At 37.6% G+C, this 24,701-nt stretch overlaps 2 protein-coding genes across 6 annotated transcripts in view; one reads left to right on the top strand and one right to left on the bottom strand.

Moving 5' to 3' along the window:
* sytl2b (synaptotagmin-like 2b) lies at positions 1–22,839 on the top strand. 4 transcript variants are annotated; one of them, XM_077565018.1, is made up of 21 exons: positions 1–140; positions 1,839–1,996; positions 4,981–5,138; positions 5,272–5,377; positions 7,248–7,296; positions 7,378–7,447; positions 7,527–7,890; positions 8,213–8,370; positions 9,266–11,073; positions 11,157–11,292; positions 14,097–14,210; positions 14,681–14,719; positions 14,792–14,883; positions 14,964–15,047; positions 15,237–15,406; positions 17,175–17,277; positions 17,381–17,542; positions 17,865–17,949; positions 19,217–19,313; positions 19,387–19,592; positions 20,980–22,839. In XM_077565018.1, exons 2-21 carry the CDS (start codon positions 1,896–1,898, stop codon positions 21,126–21,128), a joined length of 4,251 nt encoding a protein of 1,416 aa, XP_077421144.1. In that variant the 5' UTR covers positions 1–140; positions 1,839–1,895; the 3' UTR covers positions 21,129–22,839. The 4 variants fall into 4 exon arrangements, with proteins under 4 accessions (XP_077421144.1, XP_077421145.1, XP_077421147.1 ...); XM_077565019.1 differs by lacking the exon at positions 14,964–15,047; XM_077565020.1 differs by lacking the exon at positions 1,839–1,996 and having other exon boundaries at positions 83–140.
* LOC144051691 (zona pellucida-like domain-containing protein 1) overlaps positions 22,712–24,701 on the bottom strand; it is a 7,067-nt gene continuing 5,077 nt past the window's right edge. The window contains exons 9-11 of one of the 2 annotated variants that reach the window (XM_077565025.1): positions 23,253–23,355; positions 23,141–23,167; positions 22,712–23,001 (exon numbers count right to left, since the gene is read on the bottom strand). In XM_077565025.1, the coding sequence (XP_077421151.1) occupies positions 22,928–23,001; positions 23,141–23,167; positions 23,253–23,355 (204 nt within the window). In that variant the 3' untranslated portion in view covers positions 22,712–22,927. Of the gene's footprint in view, positions 23,002–23,140; positions 23,171–23,252; positions 23,356–24,701 lie in introns of both variants that reach the window. The other variant, XM_077565024.1, reaches the window with a different exon arrangement.

A 24,701-nucleotide genomic window follows, 5' to 3' on the forward strand; every position in this document is an offset into this window, starting at 1 on the left:
CGATGGTCCACCCCATCTAGAGTGAGTCCTGCCCCTCTTCTTAGCTGCACACTGAAGATTTTGAGTTCATCCAAGCAGCAGACCAGCAAGCGTGGCTAAACTTTTTTTGCACCTTAAAGAGGCAAACTTAAAGCTTCAAGGTAGGAGACATCTTCAATATTTACAGTACACTCCGAGCTGTTTCTAACCAAAATATTAGGAACGACTCTGTGGGATGCAGCGTACTTCTACAGCAGGCACCAGAACAACATGTTACATTTAACTTGAATACAAAAGTGACCATTATTGTTATTGTAGAGGCAACATTATATGACCATTGAAAGCATAAAGAATACTTGAGTAAATATAATGTAAGCCTAAACGTTTTCGTTAAATATACAACATTGCCCCAAAAAATTTTTGAATAAAAATCAAAAATGGAAAATTTGTATAATTTTATTTTATCTTTACGTGCGTAACGGTATATTGACTTGACTCCATCTAGCCATAAAGGTTGATTGAAAATATGTTCATGACACAAGATTGACACATTTCATTTTATTTCATCATATTTAATTTTATTTCATCATAATATGGACAAAAATGGCTTCTATTTCAGTCCTTTTTCATTTTCCGATAATGAATTGTCTTCAGGAAATGAGCAAACAAAATGTTTTAATTATCTTTAAAAATTATGTTTTAATTATCTTTTCAAATAAATGATTAATTCAAAATGAAATAAAATTATAATAAAAAGCCACCATTTTGTTTTTGTTAGTTAAATATTTTAATATTAACACATAATACATTTTAAATTCTCAGTTACCTCTTTCTTCTTTTTCTCTTTTTTTATATCTTGTGACACCTTATTGTCATCTCTTGGCTGAAATGACATATTAAAATATGCTTATTAGTGCAAATATTTGAAAAACTCCTATCACTATCTGCAGCCTGACATGAATACATGAAATACACAAACCGGTTCACCTGGAAGAGAAGACCTTTGTGTCAGCATGTACTAACACACACTGAAATTTACCTCCTAATATTTTTCAAAAAGATTGCTTGGGGGGTAAAAATCCCCAAATATTGTTCCATCAGACTTTTACTGGTGTGTTTGGAATGCATCTGAAATTTAGTTTGTCCATCAGCATGAAAGGAGAAGTCAGCAAATGCATTTGGTAGTTGGCAGCTCGTCACAAAGCCTCATTTGTCATCAACTACGCAAATTGGAAGCGCGCTGTGCCCGTTAACTTCTTTGTTTTCGTGTCGTGCTGCTTAAAATAGATGAAAAGGCCTTTTTGGAAACATATTGCTTGTTAGCCGAAGCAATGACATTTTAATGAAGAAATCAAATCACATGTCAATGAGTCGGCGTGTTTAAAATAGTTAAAGAAATTAAATTGGAAAATGACCGCTGCAAAATGATCCGTTTCTTTGGTGTTGCTATTTATAGGTGACGCAAAATTAAAAAAAATTGTTTCATTCTGTAAATTACTGACAGCATAACTCACAAATTATATTTGTACTCCCCCTCACACAAACACACACACACAACTCTAAATATAAACCTGGCATTTAAACAGGGGTGTGTAGACTTATAATATCCACTGTAGCTCAACTGGTGGCAAACTACTTGCTGAGGGTTGACCAGATATGCATTGGATTTGTCAACATACCCTCATATGATGACACAATGACCAAAAAAGGGATGATTTGACATCTCATATGTCACAAAAAGGTCACTAGTAGAAACAATCTCATGGATGGATATTTTTATATATATATATATATATATATATATATATATATATATATATATATATATGATAAAAAAAATTCTGCCCGTGCTTCTCCAGGTGTTTCCCAATCTGTCCCCCATCGCAGGAGGGAGAGGAGGAGGACGGCGAGGAAGTATGATCGACCTGAGCTTCCTGACGGAGGAGGAGCGCGGCGTCATCATGACCGTGCTGAGGAGGGACGCCCAACTCAAGCAGGCCGAGGAGCAGAGAATCAGGTTTATTATCATATGCTACGAGCATTTAGTTTTTTGTGTTTTTTTTCTGGGGGTGGGGGGGGGGGGTATTCACAACCCGCAAATCTTTGTTTTAACGGCCTTGGAAGGTGGCGGCTGGGAATGTGACATAAAGAACTCCGTTAAGGGTCACGTGGGCGGAGGAGTTGGAGGGACGGGTGGGTTGGGGGGGGGGGGGGGGGTTCATGGTCTGACACACACAAGAATGTGAAATATTAGCTTTTATGACCAATCACAGCTCAGGGGGAACGGGCAAAGCACCCTTGTGGCCACAACTTTAGGCACACCTACTTTCTGGTGACAAACTCACAGAGTAGTACAATTGAAATAGTATAAAAATAACTAATGTTATTATGTTTAAATTTATTTATTTATGACTGTAGTTAACTCAAAATAATTTAGCTGAAACATACGTAAAGAGTTAATGTAAGGTAAATAACACGAATGTCAGTTACGAATCGTTGCGGGTGTACCTAATGTTGCGGCCTTTGAATGTCTCTCATTCCTAAGGAGAGTTCAAAGTTCATCAAGTGGCAAACTCGGAAACCTCATAAGAACAGCGGCATGAAGAATACGGGCAGACAAATATGCTCTTCATCAAGTTTTAAGTGGAGGCGGCTAGCCGGCGTGTTCGCTCACAGTGTGCGTGCGTGTGCGTGCGCGCGTAAGAGGATTACGACGACATCACATGACACCGCCTTTTGTTGATTCGATTTCCACTCGATGGAGAAGTTTGCCGCTTTTTCCCCGAGCCCCATCATGTGCTGATTCTTATTGAATGATCACATTTCTGTTGGCACTTCGGTTTGTCACACTTTGTCGCTGGTATTTCAACACGTTTAAAGATTAGTGTCGGGTGTCTACGACGAAAGACCCCGTGCGCGCTTGGCTCGAAGGGAAGAGGATTAACATTTGGAAAAAAGGGTCTCTTTAAGTCATGTGCGGCGCATCCGAGCTACTTAATCTCTTTTAAAAGGCAGATGCGATCGGCATAATAGAACTTCTCAACCCATTCAGGAGTGTCATAATAGTGCAAAGTGCAGGAAAGAAAAACTTTTCATGGTCAACATTTAGTAGCTCAATTTCTCAAAAGAGAAAAAAAACCTTCCAAAATGAATTTGTAGCAAACATGTTTTTTCAAACATTTTGGAGGAGTTAAAAACATTTTCAACCGTATCTAAAAAGAAAGGAAATTAAATAAAGTGGTGGCAAACCACATTGAGTCTTATCTCATATTAAACGTTTTTAGGATGGCTTTCAAGATCTAATTGTCAATGTGCTCTCAGATGGTGGCTTAATGACCAAACTAAAATGTAATTTGATTGAAATCTAACCGTACTCCATAAAGAGTTAACCAGTAACAAGGTTAGAAAAACACTTTGCGGCAAACCACAGGGAGACATAACACATACTGAAGGACTTCTGTTAATCTGTAAATGAATTTTTACCATATCATCATTTGATGACATCATTTCCCCTAAAACATTTTTTTGTAACAAGCTCAAAAATCAAGTGGCACCAAACCACATCAAGTCATACCTTATATTAAAAGTCTCCATGAAGGCTTTCCAGATCTGTTCTTATTTTGTCAATGTACTATCATGTGAAGATGTAATAACCAAGAACATTTATTTGCATATATACTGTGATTAGGTTATTTATGTTTGATCTAATTAAGGATCTTCATTTATGACTAACTTTTTATATTTTCTGCGATACTTTTAACTCATATACTGCCATTGAGGGTTATAGACGTCCCAATTTTTTTTTTACTATTTCTATTAGTTTAACATTTTTTTCTACTTTTTGTTAACAAGAGTATGAAAACCTAGATTTTTTTTATTGTACATTTAGAACAGATATAAAATTTGTTATTAATCGTGAGTTAACTATTAAAGTCATGCGATTAATTACGATTAAAAAATTTAATCGCCCCAAATTTTTAATAATCTTGTCTCTTTTTTTTTTATTCATTCACTGCCATTGACGGCTATAAACGTCAAAAATTAATTTTAATTATTTCTATTAGTTTAAAAAAATGCCCCACTTTTGTTAACAAGTGTATGAAAACCTTGATTTTTTTTATTGTACATTTGAACAGATATAAAAAAAAAATATTAATCGTGAGTTAACTATTCAAGTCATGCGATTAATTACGATAAAAAAAATGTTATCGCCCAAAATTTTTAATAATCTTGTCTTTTTTTTTTATTATTCATTCACTGCCATTGACAGCTATAAACGTCAAAAATTTATTTTAATTATTTCTATTAGTTTAAAAAAATGCCCCACTTTTGTTAACAAGTGTATGAAAACCTTGATTTTTTTTATTGTACATTTGAACAGATATAAAAAAAATATATTAATCGTGAGTTAACTATTCAAGTCATGCGATTAATTACGATTAAAAAAATGTATTCGCCCGACTAGATGATTGTTAAAAATTAGGGGCGTCGGGCGATTAAAATTTGAAAATGTAATTTTTTTTAAATTGTAATTTAAAAAATAAAGTTTTCATACTCTTGTTAACAAAAGTGCGGAAAAAAATGTTAAACTAATGGAAATAGTTCAAATGAATTTTGGACGTTTATAGCCGTCAATGGCAGTGAATGAGTTAATTAAGTTACATACCATGATTTTTACCGATCCGTTTGACACTCCTGAGATACTGCATCAGAACTTCTTAAAAGCCCAACACTGACTGTTGCATAATGCTCGGTTATGTTTAACTTTGTAATAAATAGAAATAATTCATTCCAGGGTCAAAAGTTAAATGCAGCAAAAGTTGATTTGGCAAATAAAATCACTGAACATTTAATTCCATTAGTTTGACTCCGGAATTTTTGTATTGGGAACATGGTCAAATAGTTCAAATGAATTTTTGACATTTATAGCCGTCAATGGCAGTGAATGAGTTCAATGAACATCGCAAAAATGAAAGATTTCCTTTGTCTTTTCCCCACCAGGAAGCTGGAGACCATCCCGAGCCAGGGCTCATCATCAGACTCCAATTTGAAGTATCTGACTGGCCAGTGGTTCTACGAAGCCAAATCTCGCAGACATATGGACAAGATCCATGGGTCCGAGATCATCCTGGCCTCCATGAAGCAGAGGAGAGCTTCAGGTGGGCTACACCATGTTTGTGTGAGAGACCAAACTTTTCGGTCGCGCCGCTAGAGCTAAATGCTAAATGCTAAATGCACCTTTCTAGCTAATCATCCCTAACGGATGCTTCATATGTTTGCTTCTCGTTGCAGAAGGATCTTATAGACCGGAAAGACCAAGAGCACACAACACTTCAAGTTCTGAAGTGGTGGCGCCGCAGAAAGCTGCCAGATGTGTGGGCATGATACGGGAATTCAAGTACATTTTCTCTTCTTTCACTTTACACATTTGACAACAATCAACACAAATATTTTTGCCTGGTCGCGTCACGTGTTGCTATGCAGAATTTATGGGAGTCGCAAGTTGACCAGAGGAAGTGGTCATTTTGTAAAATGTCATTTTCAATATTGTAAAAATTAAAGTTTCTATTGTGTGGGAATTTTCCCATTGATTTTTTAAAATTACAATTTTATTCTTGTTGTTTCTTCTCCCCCCTGTAAATTGCTTAATTCTCAAACATTGACTTTTTTCTTCTATGACATCTTTTACTATTTAAAAAAAAAAAAACTTTTATTCTTATAACTTCATGACTATAAAAAAAAGTACTTTTCTTGACTAGTAACAACTTTTTTACTAACAATATGACTTTTTCGCTTTAACTTTATTCTAGTATCAACAATATTTTTCTCAGAATGTCACCTTAAAAAAAATCCTCCTAAATTACAACTTTTTTCTTTTTATAATATGATTTCCTAAAACCAAAAATGCACTTTTTTTTTTTTTTATGGCAGCATAAATTTCTCGTCGTATAACTTTGACGTTTTCTTGAAAAAGTACGACGTTATTCTTGCAATTTTTTTGTCATGCCAACTTTTTCAGATGATTTTATTGTCTTCACTGTGACCCTAATGTTCCTTCGTATTATTGTGACCAGCTTAGCCCCCCCCCCCCCCGCCCCCTATCTGTTGGCTAACTGCGCCACTTTCAGAAGTCTCTTTAAAGTGTCAAACAAAGCCTTTTTTTTTTTTTCAAAAATAATATTTGCTCTGCTTAAAGCTTCCCCTAAACTACCTGAGTGTGTCAGCGTGTGTGTCTTGTGACTCGCCACGTGTAAACAAAGGCGGCGCCAAAAGAGAATTTGTCACTTTTTACGAGGCCAGCAGCCGGCATTGGAGTTCCAGCGTTCCCTCGTGGCGTGCATGTTAAGCAAAGTGTTTAACTCAATAGAGCTCTCTGCGTCATTGCCTCCGAATGAGAAATGGCTGGTGTGACACGGCCTATTTTTGGCAAATGGCATTCCATCAAAGACAATGACATGCTCTTTGATATGATGATTTGGTTTGTTGGGTTTCTCAATTGGATCAAAATTATTGACTTGTTGTCGAATGTTTTTGAGGGGAAGTGGCACTTCCAAGACATCTTGAACAAAGTTTCTTAACACAGTCAATATTTGACTTTCCTTTTTTTTTTCTCCTCGTGCTGACACTCTCCAGTCATGCATTTGACAGGAAAGCCTTGAAATGCACTGTTTTCGCTCGCTTACTGACATTTTCAGACATAGGTACATAACTAAAGATAATTTATACTACACCAGAGGCCCAACTACTTACAATATATACCAATGCATTTTTTTAATAATATGTCCCCTTTAACTCATTCACTGCCATTGACGGCTATAGACGTCAAAAATTCGTTTGAACTATTTCTATTAGTTTCGCATTTTTTTCCACTTTTGTTAACAAGAGTATGAAAACATTTTTTTTTATTCTACATTTGGAACAGATATAAAATTTGTGATTAATCGTGAGTTAACTATTGAAGTCATGCGATCGTCTGACCTCCCTAATTTTTAATAAACTTTTTTTTTTTGTTATTATGGGCATCAGGCGATCATTTTTTTAAATTGTAATTAATCAAATGACAACTAAAGATTAACCACAAATTTTCTATCTGTCCTAAATGTACAACACATTTTTTCTAGGTTTTCACACCCTTGTTACCAAAAGTGGAAAAAAAAAAAAGTGAAACTAATAGAAATAGTTCAAATGAATTTTTGACGTCTATAGTCGTCGATGGCAGTGAATGAGTTAAAATGATTCATAGTTGATTTATTATATTTTCTCTGCAGTAATGCAAAGAAAGAAGATCTGACGTCAGCAGTCCATTCTCCAAGAATGGTAGGCATGTTTGCTTTGGAAATCAACACGTGTCAGTCATGTTTTCTGCAGCCCAGTTTTTTTTGTTTGTCTTCCTCCCAGACAAGACATAACCCTTTTAATAAAGCTTCCTTCATTGTTGCGGAGCCAGCTGGAGAGCTCTCTGCGACGGGTGAGCAAAAAATGACTCCCCTTTAACAAACTGACTGCAAGGTTCCAAAACGCTATTTATTTCCTCCTCCTCTCCTTAGAACCCTCCTCCCCCCTGAAGTATCGTCAACCAGGCGGGAGCAGTCAGACGTCGGGGACCTCCGTGACATCCGAGGGCTCCTCCGCAGGCTTCAGGCCCATCCCCAAAAAGAGGACATTCGTCTCAAAGCGGACCCCCAGCCAGTCGGATAGCAGCGGCGCAGCCCCGGACCCGCAGGGGATCTCGTCCGGGGCCGCGCCTTCCCCGAGACGAAGCCTCCATCAGGGCTCGAGTGGAAGCTCCACCCGATCCAAGGGTGAAGCCGCGGCGTCGGCCCACTCGTCTGCTCCTACAGAGATGCTGCAGGTTTTATCTCAATCGAGTCTGGCGGGAGACCGAAAGCCGTCTTTGGTTACAGCTGACAGGTGAGTGGAAACTTTAGACAACATCGTTATAGGAGTCTTTTTTTTTTTCAATCAGAATTTAAAACAATTCCCAATTGGGACAAAGAGAGCATTTCTACTCATAAAGACAGTAAATACATCCACTGTATTTTCACTCATGAAAACAGCACTTCATCACCAAGCCGCTTAATAACATTTGGCCATTAGTGTAGTAGATCCAAATCTGTAATACCACCCAACCCACATAGTTAATTTTGCCAAACATTTGAGCGAATGCTAATCTGTGCTAGCACTGCAGCTCTGCTTACCTTTTGACTTTGACGTGATTCGTCACATCTACCAGAGGTGACGTATTACTTGACAGAGACACAGCACATGTGATGGAAGACAATTCCACCCTAGAAGAGAATTTGAACATAGGAAGAATTCCGGATAATGATCCAGTGATTGGCGGCAGTGTGATGTCATCAGTAAAGGAGCCGGAATGGCAAAGAGCGGCAGGTAAGTCCGACTCAGAAAGCAATGCCGTTCATGACCTAAAGGGGAAGTTGACCGTAAACATTTCTTGACAATAATATGTTATATGTGATCTCACTAGTCTAAAAATGACATTCTGATTCATATTACATTTGTGGAATATGAGTTATGCAGCATCCATCTCGGGGGGGCATTTTCCTACTTGCCGTCGACTGAAGATGACATTTTGACAGTTGCTCAGGGTTCAGGCAATGACCAATCACAGCTCACCTGTTTTCCGAAGTTGCTCTGTGATTGGTTGTTAGCTGAGACCCGAGCAAGTGTGATGTCATTTTCACTTGATAGCAAGTGACAAAATGGCCACCTTCTGATATTGATAAAAACTGCTGGATTTTGCTGCTTAACTCATATTCCGCTAACGCTATATAAACCAAAATATCGTATTTAGACTAGTGGGGCTGCATAGAACATATTGTCAAGAATTTTGTGGGGGGTTGACTTCCCCTTTAACTCATTCACTGCCATTGACGACTATAGACGTCAAAAATTCATGTAAACTATATCTAGTAGTTTAACAATTTTTCATTTCATTTATTATCAAAAACAATTTTTTATTGCATATTAATAACAGATATAAAATGATCATGCAATTAATTACGATTAAACGGCCCTTATTTTTATTTTTATTTTTAATTAGGCCCGTCACGCGATTACATTTTTTAATTGCAATTAATCACATGACTTCACTAGTTAACGATTAATCACAAATTTTATATCTGTTCTAAATTTCTAGGTTTTCATACTCTTGTTAGCAAAAGTGGATTTTTTTTTAACTAATAAAAATAGTTCAAATGAATTTTTTACGTCTATAGCCGTCAATGGCAGTGAATGAGTTAAGGGTAATTTCCTTTCCTTTTAGACCCTCCAATATCCTACGACATCAACTTTATCGAGTCCTCCGATCAAAAGACGCAGAAGAGATCCCAGCCGAAACGTTCGTTAAATTTGGTCACCCAAGCCTCCAGTCCCACCGCCAATGACGAGGATTCCATCTCAAAAGTTCTCGACTGGTTCAACCGCAGCACCGACAGCAGCGAACGGCTCAACGGCAAAAATGGGCCAAAAATTTCACGGAACCCGGACAGACACCGTGAGACGGTTGTGCTGGGAAGTGAGAAGATCTTAAAGAAAGATGTTGCCAGTCAGGAAGAATCAGTTGCGGTGACGACGGGTCAGTCAGAAGCGACGCCAATGAAGGATGTGAAAAATGCTGACAAGGAAAGAAACATCTCAGAAATTAAATCACACAGCAACAAACACCCCCGAACCGTGACATCCGTAAAACCTGGAGACAAAGCCGAGACCAGAGAAAAAAACGAGAAGGAGACAAGCATTCATTCGGGCGTATTCTATGACAAGGTGACCTACGTTGCAAACGTAGTGAATGGAAGTCAGCATATGGGATTGAAACATGACCAAAATTTAGACAGTTTTGATTTGACAGCTCTTCCCCAAGTAGCCAACCGAAAAGAATCAGACGTCGAGCTTTTATTTGTTGAGCAACTAGCGCCAAAATCACCTCCGCCGTCCCCTCCGAAGTCTAAAGAGCTCTCTTTAGTTCAACCAGACGACCTTCACCAGCCCGGAGGTCGCCAGAGTCCAGAATCAGAGAAGATCCATGTGTCTCCAGACCTCGAGACGTCTGGGAATTCCGGCGAGGACCGTCCGCCGTCACCCAAAAGAAAAGCCATCGAAGGTCCTCAAAGACAAAAGCGTCCTCGGCAAGAAAGCGCGGCAGAGAAGATCAAGCAGCTCAAATCTTTCTGGGAGCAGGAGGCGAGCAAGCCCTCGTTTAATGGCGGGAAACCCAAAGGGATGCGCGGCGCCAAGATGAACAAGAGGTTCACTAAGTCAGAATTCGACTTGCGGGCTGTTGGCAACCAATCAGGCAGCGATGGAGAAGACTCCAATACAAACTATTTGACTGGTCTGCCTCTAAATCCGAGAATAGACAAAATGGCGCCCACGCTTGGCGGGAGCCGAGCGCAGTTTAGCAGTCTGCTGGAGTTCTGGGACGAAACCACTACAGACTCCAAGACCAAAAGCCCCAAAAGACAAATCAGTAGTCCGCAACCACCTCAAGAACAACAATCTCCCGAACCCGAACCACGCTGCTCGTCTCCCATTGAAAAATCTCACCTTGCGGCCAACGACAACAAAAAGAACCAACCAGACTCGGGTCCGTCAAAAGAACCCAAAAAGATCTTGAAAGACTCAAGCAGGGAAGACCGAGCGGCAAGACCAGCACTAACTCCAACGAAGCGGGTTCGTTCACCCATGAGAAAAAAAGACAGCTTCAGCCATTCCAGCAGTGGCGGTAGATCTTTGCGTCGAGCCACCAGCATGTTCGCCCTCGTTGATCCAGAAGGACCGAGTCTTGAAATCCACGTCAGCCCCGTCCACTCCCAGAGCAGGAAGCAGAGCATCAACCGAGCCTGGGACGGGCCCGAGAGCCCCCTCGCCCGGGCCTTCGTGCCGCGAGATTACAGCCACTACTTGGGGATGGCCAACGAACCGGGTACGCCGGACGCCGAGGGGGACGCTTCCGAGGATTTCGCGAGGACCAGCACCCCCGCAGGTTCGGAGGAACGAGACTTCAAAAAGAAGAAGAGTCCGCGCCATGCGTGGAGGAATTCCCGAAGCCTAGATGCCGATCCCGAGTCACCTGTAAGCTGCTCATGGAATTCCGAGGACTGTTTTTAGCAAAATGCTACCAAGTAACCATGTTCCATTTTGCCTCTTTTGTTCAGGCCAGTCGAGGGGAGGCGGAGCCTATCCCATCTGACTTGGGACACCCTGGACCAGTCGCACAAGACACATATAGAGACCGACTCACATTTACGCCGTCATTTAGTGGCAACAGAACCCACGGCGCCTTCATGAAAGGTCGACAACCAAACCACTACTTTATGGATGTAGTTAGAGGAAATGACGGTGGTTGAAGGTGTGAGAGCAGAGGTGGCGGATGACAGGGCAAGATGGAGGCAACTGATTCGCTGTGGCGACCCCTCAAGGGAAGAGCCGAAAGAAAAAGAAGATGATGAGAGAATTTGCCTATCCCATGAAATAAATAAATTTTACTCGTTTATTAATTCATTCACTGCCATTAATTCATAAAAGAAAACAAAGATTATTAAAAAAAATTAGGGGCGACAGGCAACTAAAATTATTAATTGTAATTAATCGCATGACTTGACGAGTTAACTCACGATTAATCACAAATTTGATATCTGTTCAAATGTAAGTGTGGAAAAAAAATGTTAAACTAATAGAAATAGTTAAAAAGATTTTTTGACGTTTATAGCCGTCAATGGTAGTGAATGAGTTGAAAAAAAAAGACAAAATTATTAAAATTTGGGGCGACAGGTAATTATTATTTTTATTGTATTTAATCACATGACTTCACTAGTTAACTCACGATTAATCACAAATTTTATATCTGTTCAAATGTACAATAAAAAAAATCTAGGTTTTCATACACTTGTTAACAAAAGTGGGGAAAAAATGTTAAACTAATAGAAATAGTTAAAATGCATTTTTGACGTTTATAGCCGTCAATGGCAGTGAATGAGTTGAAAAAAAAAGACAAGATTATTAAAAATTTGGGGCGACAGGTAATTATTATTATTTTTATTGTATTTAATCACATGACTTCACTAGTTAACTCACGATTAATCACAAATTTTATATCTGTTCAAATGTACAATAAAAAAATCTAGGTTTTCATACACTTGTTAACAAAAGTGGGGAAAAAATGTTAAACTAATAGAAATAGTTAAAATGCATTTTTGACGTTTATAGCCGTCAATGGCAGTGAATGAGTTGAAAAAAAAAAGACAAGATTATTAAAAATTTGGGGCGACAGGTAATACAATTTTTTTCATTTTATTTAATCGCATAACTTCACAAGTTAACTCACAATTAATCACAAATTTTATATCTCTTCAAATGTACAATAAAAAAAATCTAGGTTTTCATACACTGGGGAAAAAATGTTAAACTAATAGAAATAGTTCAAATGAATTTTGGACGCTTATAGCCGTCAATGGCAGTGAATGAGTTGGGAAAAAAAAAAAAAAAACACCACTTCAGGTCGTGAGACAGCCAGCCATGCCGCTCCTACTGTGTTTTAGTATATCACTCGTGTCAGCTGGAATCTTCGAACCTCCTATTAGCAAACAGTAGGAGTGGCATAGCACAGGTGGTAGATGGCAGTCTAACCAACCTGAAGGTCATGAGTTATTTCCCCCTTCAAAAATGTACTAAGAATTTCTGAGTAAAAAAAAACTTCACTCGGTTTTTATCATGGGATAAGCCAATTCTCTTGTACACAATAAAAATACTTTGAATGAAATTTACTCTGAATATTTTACTCGTTTAGAGTGGGATCAAATTGACTCTGTTTAGAGTAAAATTTACTCGAACCTCTGTCCAGGAAGGACTCTGCTCATTAACAATTCTGTTTATGAGTAATATTTTCCGTCCGTGTCTGTCAAAATGTTCATCTCGGTCACATGCAGATGTGTACATTTTAGGGGTGGGAATCTTTGAATATCTCACGATTTGATTCAATTCCGATTTTTGAGTCTGTGATTCGATTCAGAGTCAATTTTCGATTTTTGATTCCAAATGATTTGATTGACAATGATTTTTGCTTCAATCTATAGATGTGCAAGGAATTACGATGATTCCAGTCTAACCCGCTAATGCTAATTAGCGCGCTACATGCGGCAATTTTATCACTCAAAAGAACGGCACCATGCTGGAAATTGGAATAACTTGATCGTGACTTTTTCCTTCTACTCTCTAATGTGGCTACAACTTAACAGTTGTATTAGACCGCCTGGAACCACACTGCCCCTAAGTGGCCAAATCGGGTACAACATGAACAGCGCTCCAAATAAAGGCAAGACAGTATAAAAGAATTTAAATAAAATAGATTTTGGGACATTTAAAATCGATTCTCAATCGTATTAAATGAGAATCGCGATTCTTATGAAAATCGATTTTTTGGCACACCCCTAATGCATTTGTATATTGATATTGGTAGTCCGGTGCTTTTATTTCTGTTCCCCCAACATCCACTTTTTTTCCCTCTGCTTTAGCCTTTACTGCCATCTGGTGGTAATTACATCACATACCAGTAGCACTTATCAATACAAAAAGTGCTCTCCATCTGTTGAATTCTGTTCCATTTCAATTGAATAGGAAAAATGGAAACTACTATTTTGTAGTCATCCAGCCCCCCCATTGTCCTAATTGACAAAGGAAGCAGCATAAAGATGGAGTTGTCTTGAAAATGAAGCAGCAATTTCTGTGGTGAAACATTTGTTCAACAAACACGGGACACCTTACTGTATCCGTGTCTGTCTTATCTTTGTTTGCCAAGTTAGTCTCTTGTCAACACTCGCAGTCTTTGGCTGATGTTTGGCTTGTGGGCTGGGGAAGTTCTTCAGGCACACCAGTAATGCTAACTCTCTTTCACTTCATTGTTTCTATGACGTAAGCAACATTTTCACGCTGCTTGATATTTCCTGTACATGTATATAGTATGATCGAGGCCACTCCTCTGCATTAGCATAATCAAGGCATACTGTTTAGCTAAGTCAAAATGGCTGCTGTGCACAACACGAAAGCACAACTAAGCTAGCCCTATGCTACTTTTTTTTTTTTTTTTTTACCATCGTCAGGCAAAAATCGCGATGATGAGGACAATCCGGTGAGGAAAGCACTGCGGCGAGCAGAAGCCCGTCCTAAAGGGCTTGCGAAAAGTATGGAGGACCTGGCGGGGTCTTTATCACCAAGTGAGCATCATCATCATCATCATCATCATCATCATCATCATCATCATCATCATCATCATCATCATCACACTTAGATGTTTTTCTTTCCCCTTTAATTACACTTTCACGACTTAATCCTCTTCCTTAAAGTGAAATGTCAGATTTGACTGTAAAAATACATAATGTTTTATAGAAAAACATGAAAAAGTTTTTATTCAAAATGAGTTTTTCTTCTTTGTTTCTCCTGCTACCAAACAAGCTTTGAAACAGAAATGACAGATAATCCGTTTTCATTTTCAAGTTAGATAGAAAAAATGATTCCTTTTGTCAAAACATGTAGTTACTGTGGAGTGGAAACTTCCTATGTCCAATTTTATTCAATTCCATGGACTCAATTAACTCATTCACTGCCATTGACGACTATAGACGTCAAAAATTCATTTGAACTATTTCTATAACTATTAGTTTAAAATTTTAATCCTCTCCGATAGAACAAGAGCCAAAGACTGACACGAGGCGAACCAGCCACGGTAACAATTTCAAACCGTTTCATTGTAAATATTTGTCGAAATTTCCTCACCTTGTACTTTGTTCCATCACAGGTCCCATGACGCCCCCTTCTTCACGCCTGCTGTCGGACCAGGACCACCTGAAGAAGATGAGCAAATCTGTGCCCTCGTTTTCGCAGAGGGAGGTAAAAAGAAACGCACGCTCCGCTCATCCCCGCCTGCGCGGCTCCCCCGTCCGTGCATGTTACTCACATGTATGTTGCAGGATGACAGCTCCGTTTACGAGGACATTTTCCACCCAGGGATGCACGCAATGGACTCTTCCTACGACTTGGCCTCTGTGTCGTCTGTACGTCCCGCTCACTCACTGCCGCATGAACCGCTAACGCTAACCGCTTGCTAACGTTAGCCACACAACTAATTGAACTAACTTGAACTCTGTCGCTAACCAAAACTACAGCACCAATGCTAGTCTATTTTTATTTTGTCTAAACTTTACTCTCTGAGCTGAGATTCCCTGGTGTGTGTCGGCCGGCAGTTTAGCGGGAGCGTGATGACCATGGACAGCGGTGACTTCGGGAGCGTGGACGTGCAAGGGAGCATCCGGTTCTCCATCAATTACGTGCAAAAGCTCGGGGAGTTCCACATCTTTGTGGCTGAGTGCGGAGACTTGGCGGCCGCCGACCCCAAGAGGGGGCGCTCAGACCCGTGAGTATTGTCGACCGAGCGCTAGCAATAGCGTCGGCTAGCAGATAGCATTTTGGAGAAGCTAACAGATCGCTGAAAAGACGAGAATGGGAAATAGTTGCGTTGTACTCAATTGAAACATGATCTAAAACTATTGATCCAAAATCGGGCCCAAAACTCCCGAAGATTCAATTTAATCTTGTCGCCGATGTAACGTGACGCACAAATGGGTTAAAATCCGAATGATATTGCCCCATGACATTGCACATGAGTGCTTTTTTTCCCACTCTAATATATCAAGACTTCAATTTAATTTGCAAACTGGCCGACTTAATTTGGTATCATTTGAAGGGAACAAAGAACTAACAAAATGTGATTATGTGTGGAATACTCATGATTGATGATCTCATTTTATCAATTGTGGAACGGCACGAAACCCGCTTGTAAAAATGTGTTTGCGGTATGGACCGTTCAAAAAAACAAAAACAAAATCAAACCAAGCGACTTTCACAATTCATCGATTCACTGCCATTGACGGCTATAGACGTCAAAAATGTATTTGATCTATTTGTATTAGTTCAGGCGGCACGGTGGCTGACTGGTTAGCACGTCCGCCTCCCAGTGCAGAGGACGTGAGATCGAGTCCGGGCTTCGGCCTTCCTGGGTGGAGTTTGCATGTTCTCCCCGTGCCTGTGTGGGTTTTCTCCGGGTACTCCGGTTTCCTCCCACATTCCAAAGACATGCATGGCAGGTTAATTGAACACTCTAAAATTGTCCCTAGGTGTGATTGTGAGTATGGTTGTTCGTCTCTGTGTGCCCTGTGATTGGCTGGCAACCAGTTCAGGGTGTGCCCCGCCTACTGCTCGAAGCCAGCTGGGATAGGCTCCAGCGACCCGCCGCGACCCTAGTGAGGAATAATCGGTTAAGAAAATGGATGGATGGATGTATTAGTTAAACATTTTTTTCCCACTTTTGTTAACAAGAGTATGAAAACCTATACTTTTTTTTATTGTACATTTAGAACAGATAAACAATTTTTGATTAATTGCGAGTTAACTAGTGAAGTCTTGCAATTAATTATGATAAAAAAATTTAATTGCCTGACGCCCCAATTTTTATATATATATATATATATATATATATATATTTTTTTTATTCATTCATTGCCATTGACGGCTATAGACGTCAAAAATTCATTTTAACTATTTCTATTAGTTTAACATTTTTTTCCACTTTTGTTAACAAGAGTATGAAAACCTAGAATTTTTTTTATTGTACATTTAGGACAGATATAGACTTTGTGATTAATTGTGAGTTAACTAGTGAAATCATGCGATTAATTACAATTACAAATGTCATGTTAAAAATGCCGCCCCTAATTTTTTATAATCTTTTTTTTTTTTTTGAATTTATGGCAGTGAATGAGTTAAAAGTTAGAGAAAAAGAAGCTCTACTGCTGAGCATTGCCGTGTACCTTAATGTCCGGTTTCTAGTAAGTTCTTATTTTTATGTATTTATTATTATTTTATTTATTCGCGGACTAATAAAAAAAATATTATTTAATAAAAAAAAAAAGTACATGTAAAATAAAAAAAATCTGACATATTTAAAAATAACAAATATATTTGATGGGAGTCGAAAGATGAAATTAACATATTTTAAGATGTTTAAAAAAAAAAGAGAGAACATAATGAAAATAAAAATATACAAAAATGTATTTCTATTTTTTGTCATGTGATGAAGAATTGTAGCTCCCATCCAAATTTGTGTGTGTCCTTTTTTTTCCCAGCTACGTCAAAAGTTACCTTGTCCCTGACAAAATTCACCTGGGAAAGAAAAAAACGTCTGTAAAGAAAAAGACACTTAACCCAACTTTCAATGAGATCCTCAGGGTAAGCGAACACACACACACACACTTTTCTACATTTAACATGCACAACATGTTAATATATCCTGTACATCATGATTACGAGTATCACCTTTAATGTTTTCCAGTATCGCATTAGTATCGAGTATCTCAGGACACAGACGCTGGTTCTCTCTGTGTGGCATCACGACACGTTTGGCAGGAACACTTTCTTGGGCGAGGTGGAAGTGGAACTCTCCAAGTGGAACTTTGACCACACCCACATGAACGACTTACCCCTGAAAGCCAGGGTAGCGTGCACACACACGCGCACACGCACAGTCGTATAGCCATCCGCAGGTGCTGATAATCTCATACAGTGGAAAATCCAAAATTCATTTGAATTATTTCTATTAGTTTACCATTTTTTTCTACTTTTGTTAACAAGAGTATGAAAACCTATAATTTTTTTTATTGTAAATTTAGAACAGATGAAATTTGTGATTTATCGCGAGTTAACTACTGAAGTCAAAAACTACACGTAAAAAATAGATCATAACTAAATATTTTAATATTGTTCCAATATTTTTTTAGGAATGTGTGGCCTCATGCTTGTTTTGTCCGCTGTTTTAGACAAAAGCAACTCTGGCGCCTTCAAGTGGGCGAGGCGAGATGAGACTGGCTGTACGTTTTCTGCCTAAGGTCATCTATAGTAGAGGTATCACAATAAAAATATCAATAATAATGAAGGGGGGGGGAATGTCTGATTTGACTGTAAAAATACATTAAGTTTTATAGAAAAACATGAAAAAGTTTTTATTCAAAATGAGTTTTTCTTCTTTGTTTCTCCTGCTACCAAACAAGCTTTTAAACAGAAATGACAGAGATAATCCGTTTTCATTTTCAAGTTAGATAGAAAAAATGATTCCTTTTGTCAAAACATATAGTTACTGTGGAGTGGAAACTTCCTATGTCCAATTTTATTCAATTTCATGGTTTTCACATATTTTTACTCTTGCTCAGTCCCCATGTGGTTCTGTTATTTATTTATTTTTACAACTATTGACCAATCTTAAGTGTTTAAAATGGCATCCTGTCTTTAACAATATATCTTTTTGACATACAAAGATTGCTGCTTTTCATCTATAGTGACTGACTGTAAAGAATGGACTCAATTAACTCATTCACTGCCATTGACGGCTATAGACGTCAAAAATTAATTTGAACTGGCGGCCCCACGACTCGCACGCACGCACACACGCACACACACACACACACACACACACACACACCAAAAAAAAAAAATATATATATATATATATATATATATATATATATATATATACAGTATATATATATAAAAAAGGGAGAACAATGATGATGACATGTCAAATGATCAATACTGAGCTCTCCCCAGAAAAAAAAAAAATAATTAATTTGAACTATTTCTATAACTATTAGTTTAAAATTGTTCCCACTTAAGAGTATGAAAACCTAGAAAAAAATCATTGTACATTTAGAACAGATATAAAATTTGTGATTAATCGTGAGTTAACTAGTGAAGTCATGCAATTAATTATGATTTTAACAAAATGTATCGCTTGACGCCCCTAATTTTTTAATAATCTTTTCTTTTTTTTAAAGAAAAGAAAAGATAATTAAAAAAAATTAAAAATTACTTTAAAAAAAAAGAAAAGAACAAAAGATTATTTAAAAAATAGCGTAAGGCGATTAAAAATTTTCGTAATTAATCGCATGACTTCACTAGTATTAATATAATAATTAATAGATTAATCACAAATTTTATATCTGTTCTAAACGTACGATATATATTTTTTAGGTTTTCATACTCAAAAGTGGATTGTTAAACTAATAGAAATAGTTCAAATTAATTTTTGACGTCTATAGCCGTCATTGGCAGTGAATGAGTTAATCTCCCAGCCCTATTCAAAATTCTTAAAACGTTTCTCCCTTTATTGATTTAGCTAAGGAAGTTCCCACCACAGGAGAGATTCACATTTGGGTGAAAGAATGCAAGAGCCTGCCTTTAAACAGAGCCACCATCGACCCTTACGTCAAATGGTACGCCCGACACCGGTGGCCATCTTTAGCGCGGATGTCATCACATATTGACTCCTTTCTCGCACCCTTTCAGCTTCGTGCTGCCCGACACGAGCCGCAAGAGTCGTCAGAAGACGCGCGTGCTGAGGAGGACGGCGGATCCCGTGTTCAACCACACCATGGTGTACGACGGCATCAGAGAGGTGGACCTCGCCGAGGCCTGCGTGGAGCTCACCGTCTGGGACCGCGACAAGCTGGCCAGCAGCCTGCTGGGCGGACTCAGGCTCGGACCCGGCACGGGTACTACACTTGAACACAATCCAATCGTTTGAGGCTGGCATTGTTTTAGTATTTAGACAGAGCTTTAAACTACTCGCGTGAGATTGTCTTTAATGCTGCACAGGAATTTAATGATAAACGTAAATTCATCTGATAATGTTTATGTGCTGCTTTTTTGGTTAGCAAACGAGTTCAAATGGGCTCGAACTAGTGTAAGCACGCCAATTTCCCCTTAATTAGGGCTGCTCCGCATAAGGTAAGATCATCTTTAATACTGCATGCATTCGTCGTCCCCACTTGAATACATCTACAAGGGTGTTGTGCATGCTTTAAAGGGGAAGTCAACCTTCCAACCTTCACTAGTCTAAACATGACATTCTGATTAACCCATTCACTGCCATTGACGGCTATAGACGTCAAAAATTAATTTTAACAATTTCTATTAGTTTAATTTTTTTTCCATTTTTGTTAACAAGAGTATGAAAACCTAGATTTTTTTTTAAATTGTATATTCAGAACAGATATAAAATCGTGAGTTAACTAGTGAAGTCATGCGATTAATTACGATGACAAATTTTAATCGCCTGACGCCCCTAATTTTTAATATATTTTTAAAAAATTTAAATCTTTTTTTTTTTTTAAAGAAAAGATTATTAAAAAATCAGGGGCGTTGGGTGATATATTTTTTTAATTGTAATTAATCGCATGACTTTACTAGTTAACTCACGATTAAAAAAAAGAAAAGATTATTAAAAAATTAGGGGCGTTGAGTGATTCATTTTTTTAATTGTAATTAATCGCATGACTTCACTAGGTAACTCACGATTAATAACAAATTTTATATCTGTTCTAAATGTGCAATAAAAAAATTATAGGTTTTCATACCTTTGTTAACAAAAGTGGGAAAACATTTTAAACTAATAGAAATTGTTAAAATGAATTTTTGACATCTATAACCAATCACAGCTCACCTGTTTTCTGAAGCCAAGCCGTGATTGGTTGTTACCTGAGACCTGAGCAACTGTGATGTCATTTTCACTCGACAGCAAGTGGCAAAATGATAGAAGCTGCTGGATTTTGCTGCTTAACTCTAATAATGAATTTTAACCAGGTTACCATATTTAGACTAGTGGGGCTGCATAAAACATATTTTTGTCAAGAAATATTTCGGGGGTCGACTTCCCCTTTAATGCTGCTGGTTTGGTTTGCAACAGAGTTCAAATGGGTTCACAGTTTACTTTTAATTGTTTGTGTGTGAATGCTAAAGTCTGAACTGGCATTAATCAATGGAACGGCAGGCATCGAGTCAGACTGGGCGGAGCTAATTAAAATAATCTTATAACCGTTATAATCTAATAATTAGCTTCTCGGAAATCCATCTTAATCTTAAATTGTAATCTTTCTTCAGGAAGGAGTTACGGATCGGTGGTGGACTGGATGGACTCCACGCCTGACGAGGTGGCGCTGTGGGAGCGTATGTTGGCGTCGCCCAACGAATGGGCGGAGGGCGTGCTGCCCCTGCGCATCATGAGCTCCGCCAAAACCGCCTTCAAATAAATTTAAGTACAGTACTGTTGTCATGCAGCTTTCAAAAACAACATTTGGAAATCCAAAAGACAAAGCGAAAATTCTTTGCTAGTCATTTTTCAACGGGCCGAAGATGAACAAACAAGAACAATGACGTGCCAAAAGTTTAAATTTTTTTTTTTTTTTAATCACACAACTTGGATGTGCTAAATTCAGTCACTACCCACAAAAGGCCCATTAGTACATTTGATGAAGCGTTAGATCATTGAATGAATGTGTCATTGTCGCCTTTCCATTGCTGCAACTTTCATCTTGTACACAAACTAATTTATTAACATTTCCTTCAGCAGCAATTTGGTAACCAGTTGTGCCACAAAGAAATATGGTCCGAATGGTCCTCAGTATAAGAGTTGCGGTAAGAGTGTAACAGCGACTCTGTTTGGATGTCTTCTGGTTTAATTTCACAGCTAACAAAGACTTACTTATAATCAATAATAATATTAATAATAATAATATTAATTACCGTACTTTATATATTTTTGCTTTATTTTGGCAATAAATAGTAGCAGAAAAATGTAAGAAATATGAAGAAACATAAAAAGTAGTACATTGCTTATAATAATTTGTAAAACAATGAAAGAAATACAACACTGCATTGAATACGTTTTTTTTTTTTTTGAAAATAAACAAAAGCTGTACTCTACTTAAAATAATTTTGGAAAAAATTAAAGTTTTAAAATCTTATAACCAAAAAGTTGTATATCTCAAAATCATATACGGGTATTCAGAGTTGGAAGTCAACAATGGTTTTACACTAGAATAATTCAGGAAAAAAAAATTACAGAAGTTATGCACTACTTAGATTTATGTAAAAGAAATAAATGTTGTTCGGTATACGTGGATTATTATTTTATTTTTTTTACTTCATTTACAGTAATTTTTTGTTTAAAAAGGAAAAAGACTTAAGTGGGATATCACACAAAAAAATTTAAGTAAAAAACAGTTGTACACTACATAGCATATTTATTTAATTCAATTAAAAACACTTTTTAAAAACACATTCAATTAGAAACACTTATTTGAAAAATGAACACAGGTTGGAAAAGAAACGAAGTTGGGTGTTACTTGGATATTTTTTAAGTAAACAAAAGTTGCATGCCCTGGAATATTTTCTCACATTCATTTATTAATTTAATCATATCCCTTTGTACTTTTACCCTCCTGGACTTTGGTTAATTTTTTTCCTCTGGCTGCGCGGAGCCCGTTTACGAGCTTACTTGTAACTTCTCAAGCTCATTACATAACTAATCATTGTTGCTTCAATATTTTGATAAAACTGTTAAGCATGTATCAGAACTTTTCCAAATGTTGCTATTTACTCAAATACCCAGTCTTTACATTTCCTAAAAACACTTTTTATCGTGGCAGTATTTTTACTTTAATGGTTGAATGTTGCGTGTTTGTGATGAAATGTTCCACGTAAATAAAACTTCAAGTGCCATTAAGGAAAAGCAGCTTCTGTGTTACAGTATGTGCCTACTTTGGCAATTGTCCTCACACTGGCCACTTCATTAGGTACACCCGCCCAGCCATGTGTCATCACTGAGAAAATATCCAACAAGATTGATTTATTGTTGATTTTCACACTAAATTAGAGAGACTAACATATTATTTTTTTTCCAATAAAGTTTGCATTTACAAATAAGGTGCTTTTTAACAAGGTGTCTGAGAGAGAGAGAGAGAGAGAGAGAAAAAAAAGAAGCTAAATATTATGGTAAACAAATTTTAAAAAATTCTTATAATAATGAATCTAGAAAATAATCTCAAATCTAAAAAATGGCCAAGATGATGATACTGGTGATGACCGCCACCACTGGGTCGCTGTAGCGGCTCGCTGATGAACCTGAAGAATTAAAAAAAATAAAATAAATAGATCAACAGTGGGTTAGATTTGAGTTCTGTGATATTATTTCTATTTTTTTCCCCCATATTTAAATATTGTTTTTATTTGTAATTGAAAATAAAGACATGTCCGTTCTCACCGTAAGTAGCTGCGTTAGTGTGAAAATCTTCTAAAAAGTCAAACAAAACAAAAAAGAGAACTCAAATACATTGTACATACGGTGTTGATGGCTAAAGTCAACTAATGCTCACCTGTGCTCTTTTTTGCCACCAAAATGACCTGCGAGGTAACTGTAGCATTAGCTAACACATCCTCAACCTCCCTTCTTCGTCTTTGGCCAACTGTGGAACAAACCTGTTCAAAACAAACAAACAAAGGCTCTTTTTCCATCCAGGGCTTCGCCTATAGTTTATAGGTGTGATAAAACATTTGTTTCGCTGCTATTTGATACCATTGTTTTGTCAGTCCGTCTTCACCTTTCCTTTTTTTTTTTTTCCTTTTCTAGCTCACTCCCATCTTTATTTTCCTCCCTTTCTTAAATGTGTTAGTTTAAAAAGTACATTACCCTATTGTTGGCCCACCCTTGTATCGAAAATTGTGAAATTATAATGTAGAGCAGCATTCAATAAGGCAAATCATAACGTGTTATACAGTACGTAAAGTATGACCTTTAAGATGGCCGGACTGTACCATTGTTGACTCAGGGTTTAGGGAGAACAATTCACTTATTATAAAAATAGGCAAACAGAGCGTAAAATATTTTTGCTCAAAAATGTGCGGGGCGGTCATGTTTCTCCAAATTCCAAACCGTTTTTCTGTCTCAATGTTAGCATAGCAAGCAGGTTACATCATGGTTCAGGAAGCTAAACGTTATGATTACACAATGTGATTTAAATGGCTAAATGAGACAATAAATATATCAAACAAAAGTGAAGAAACCAACAGAAGAAAAAGGGCAGAAGGAAAAAAATGTATGCTAAATTTATATTAAATTCTTCTTAATAATTGTTCTCTATACATTTATTTAGTCCTTGGTCTGTCTATATGTTAGCTAGCATGCTACTTCCTGTTCAGGAAGAATGATGCAATGCTGCATTCGAGGGTGGTCGGAAGTCGGACTTCAAGCCTTCAAACCAGGAAGTGTGTACGTGTTGATGTTTTCAGCTTGGCTGTTTGAACTATTTTATTGATCGTTTCATCCCAAATCTTGTACTTTGTACCATTTTTATTTTATTTGTCTTACTCGTATGTCTGTAACTTTGTGTTCTTTTGTCTTGGCAAGGTCTCTCTTAAAAAATAAGTTTTTACTCTCAATGGGACAAACTTGGTTAAATAAAGGTTAAATGAAATTGAGGGGGTGGGGGAAGGGGGCATTATACGGTGAACTACTGAACTGTGTAAATGAAGTAAAATTGCGAGAAGGCAAGTTTTCTGGAGGTCAAAATGTGTTTTGAGGACCACAATAAAAAACAATTTATCACTATCCCCCATTTGGGTTGTTTATTTTCAGATCGGAAAAGCCAACTTCCGACCTTCCTCGAATGCAACATGGATGACACTTGTGACTCAAATTGAAAAATTAACTCCTCCATCAGAATTTTTTTTTTTTAATGTGACGTCATATTTTTTGCTAGATCAGGCTACCAAGATTTCTAAATGATCAAACTCAAAAGTAAGCAGCTCCATTCTATGTATTTTTT

This window comes from Vanacampus margaritifer, chromosome 5 (genome assembly GCF_051991255.1).
Source record: "Vanacampus margaritifer isolate UIUO_Vmar chromosome 5, RoL_Vmar_1.0, whole genome shotgun sequence".
In the NCBI taxonomy this organism is placed as follows: domain Eukaryota; kingdom Metazoa; phylum Chordata; class Actinopteri; order Syngnathiformes; family Syngnathidae; genus Vanacampus; species Vanacampus margaritifer.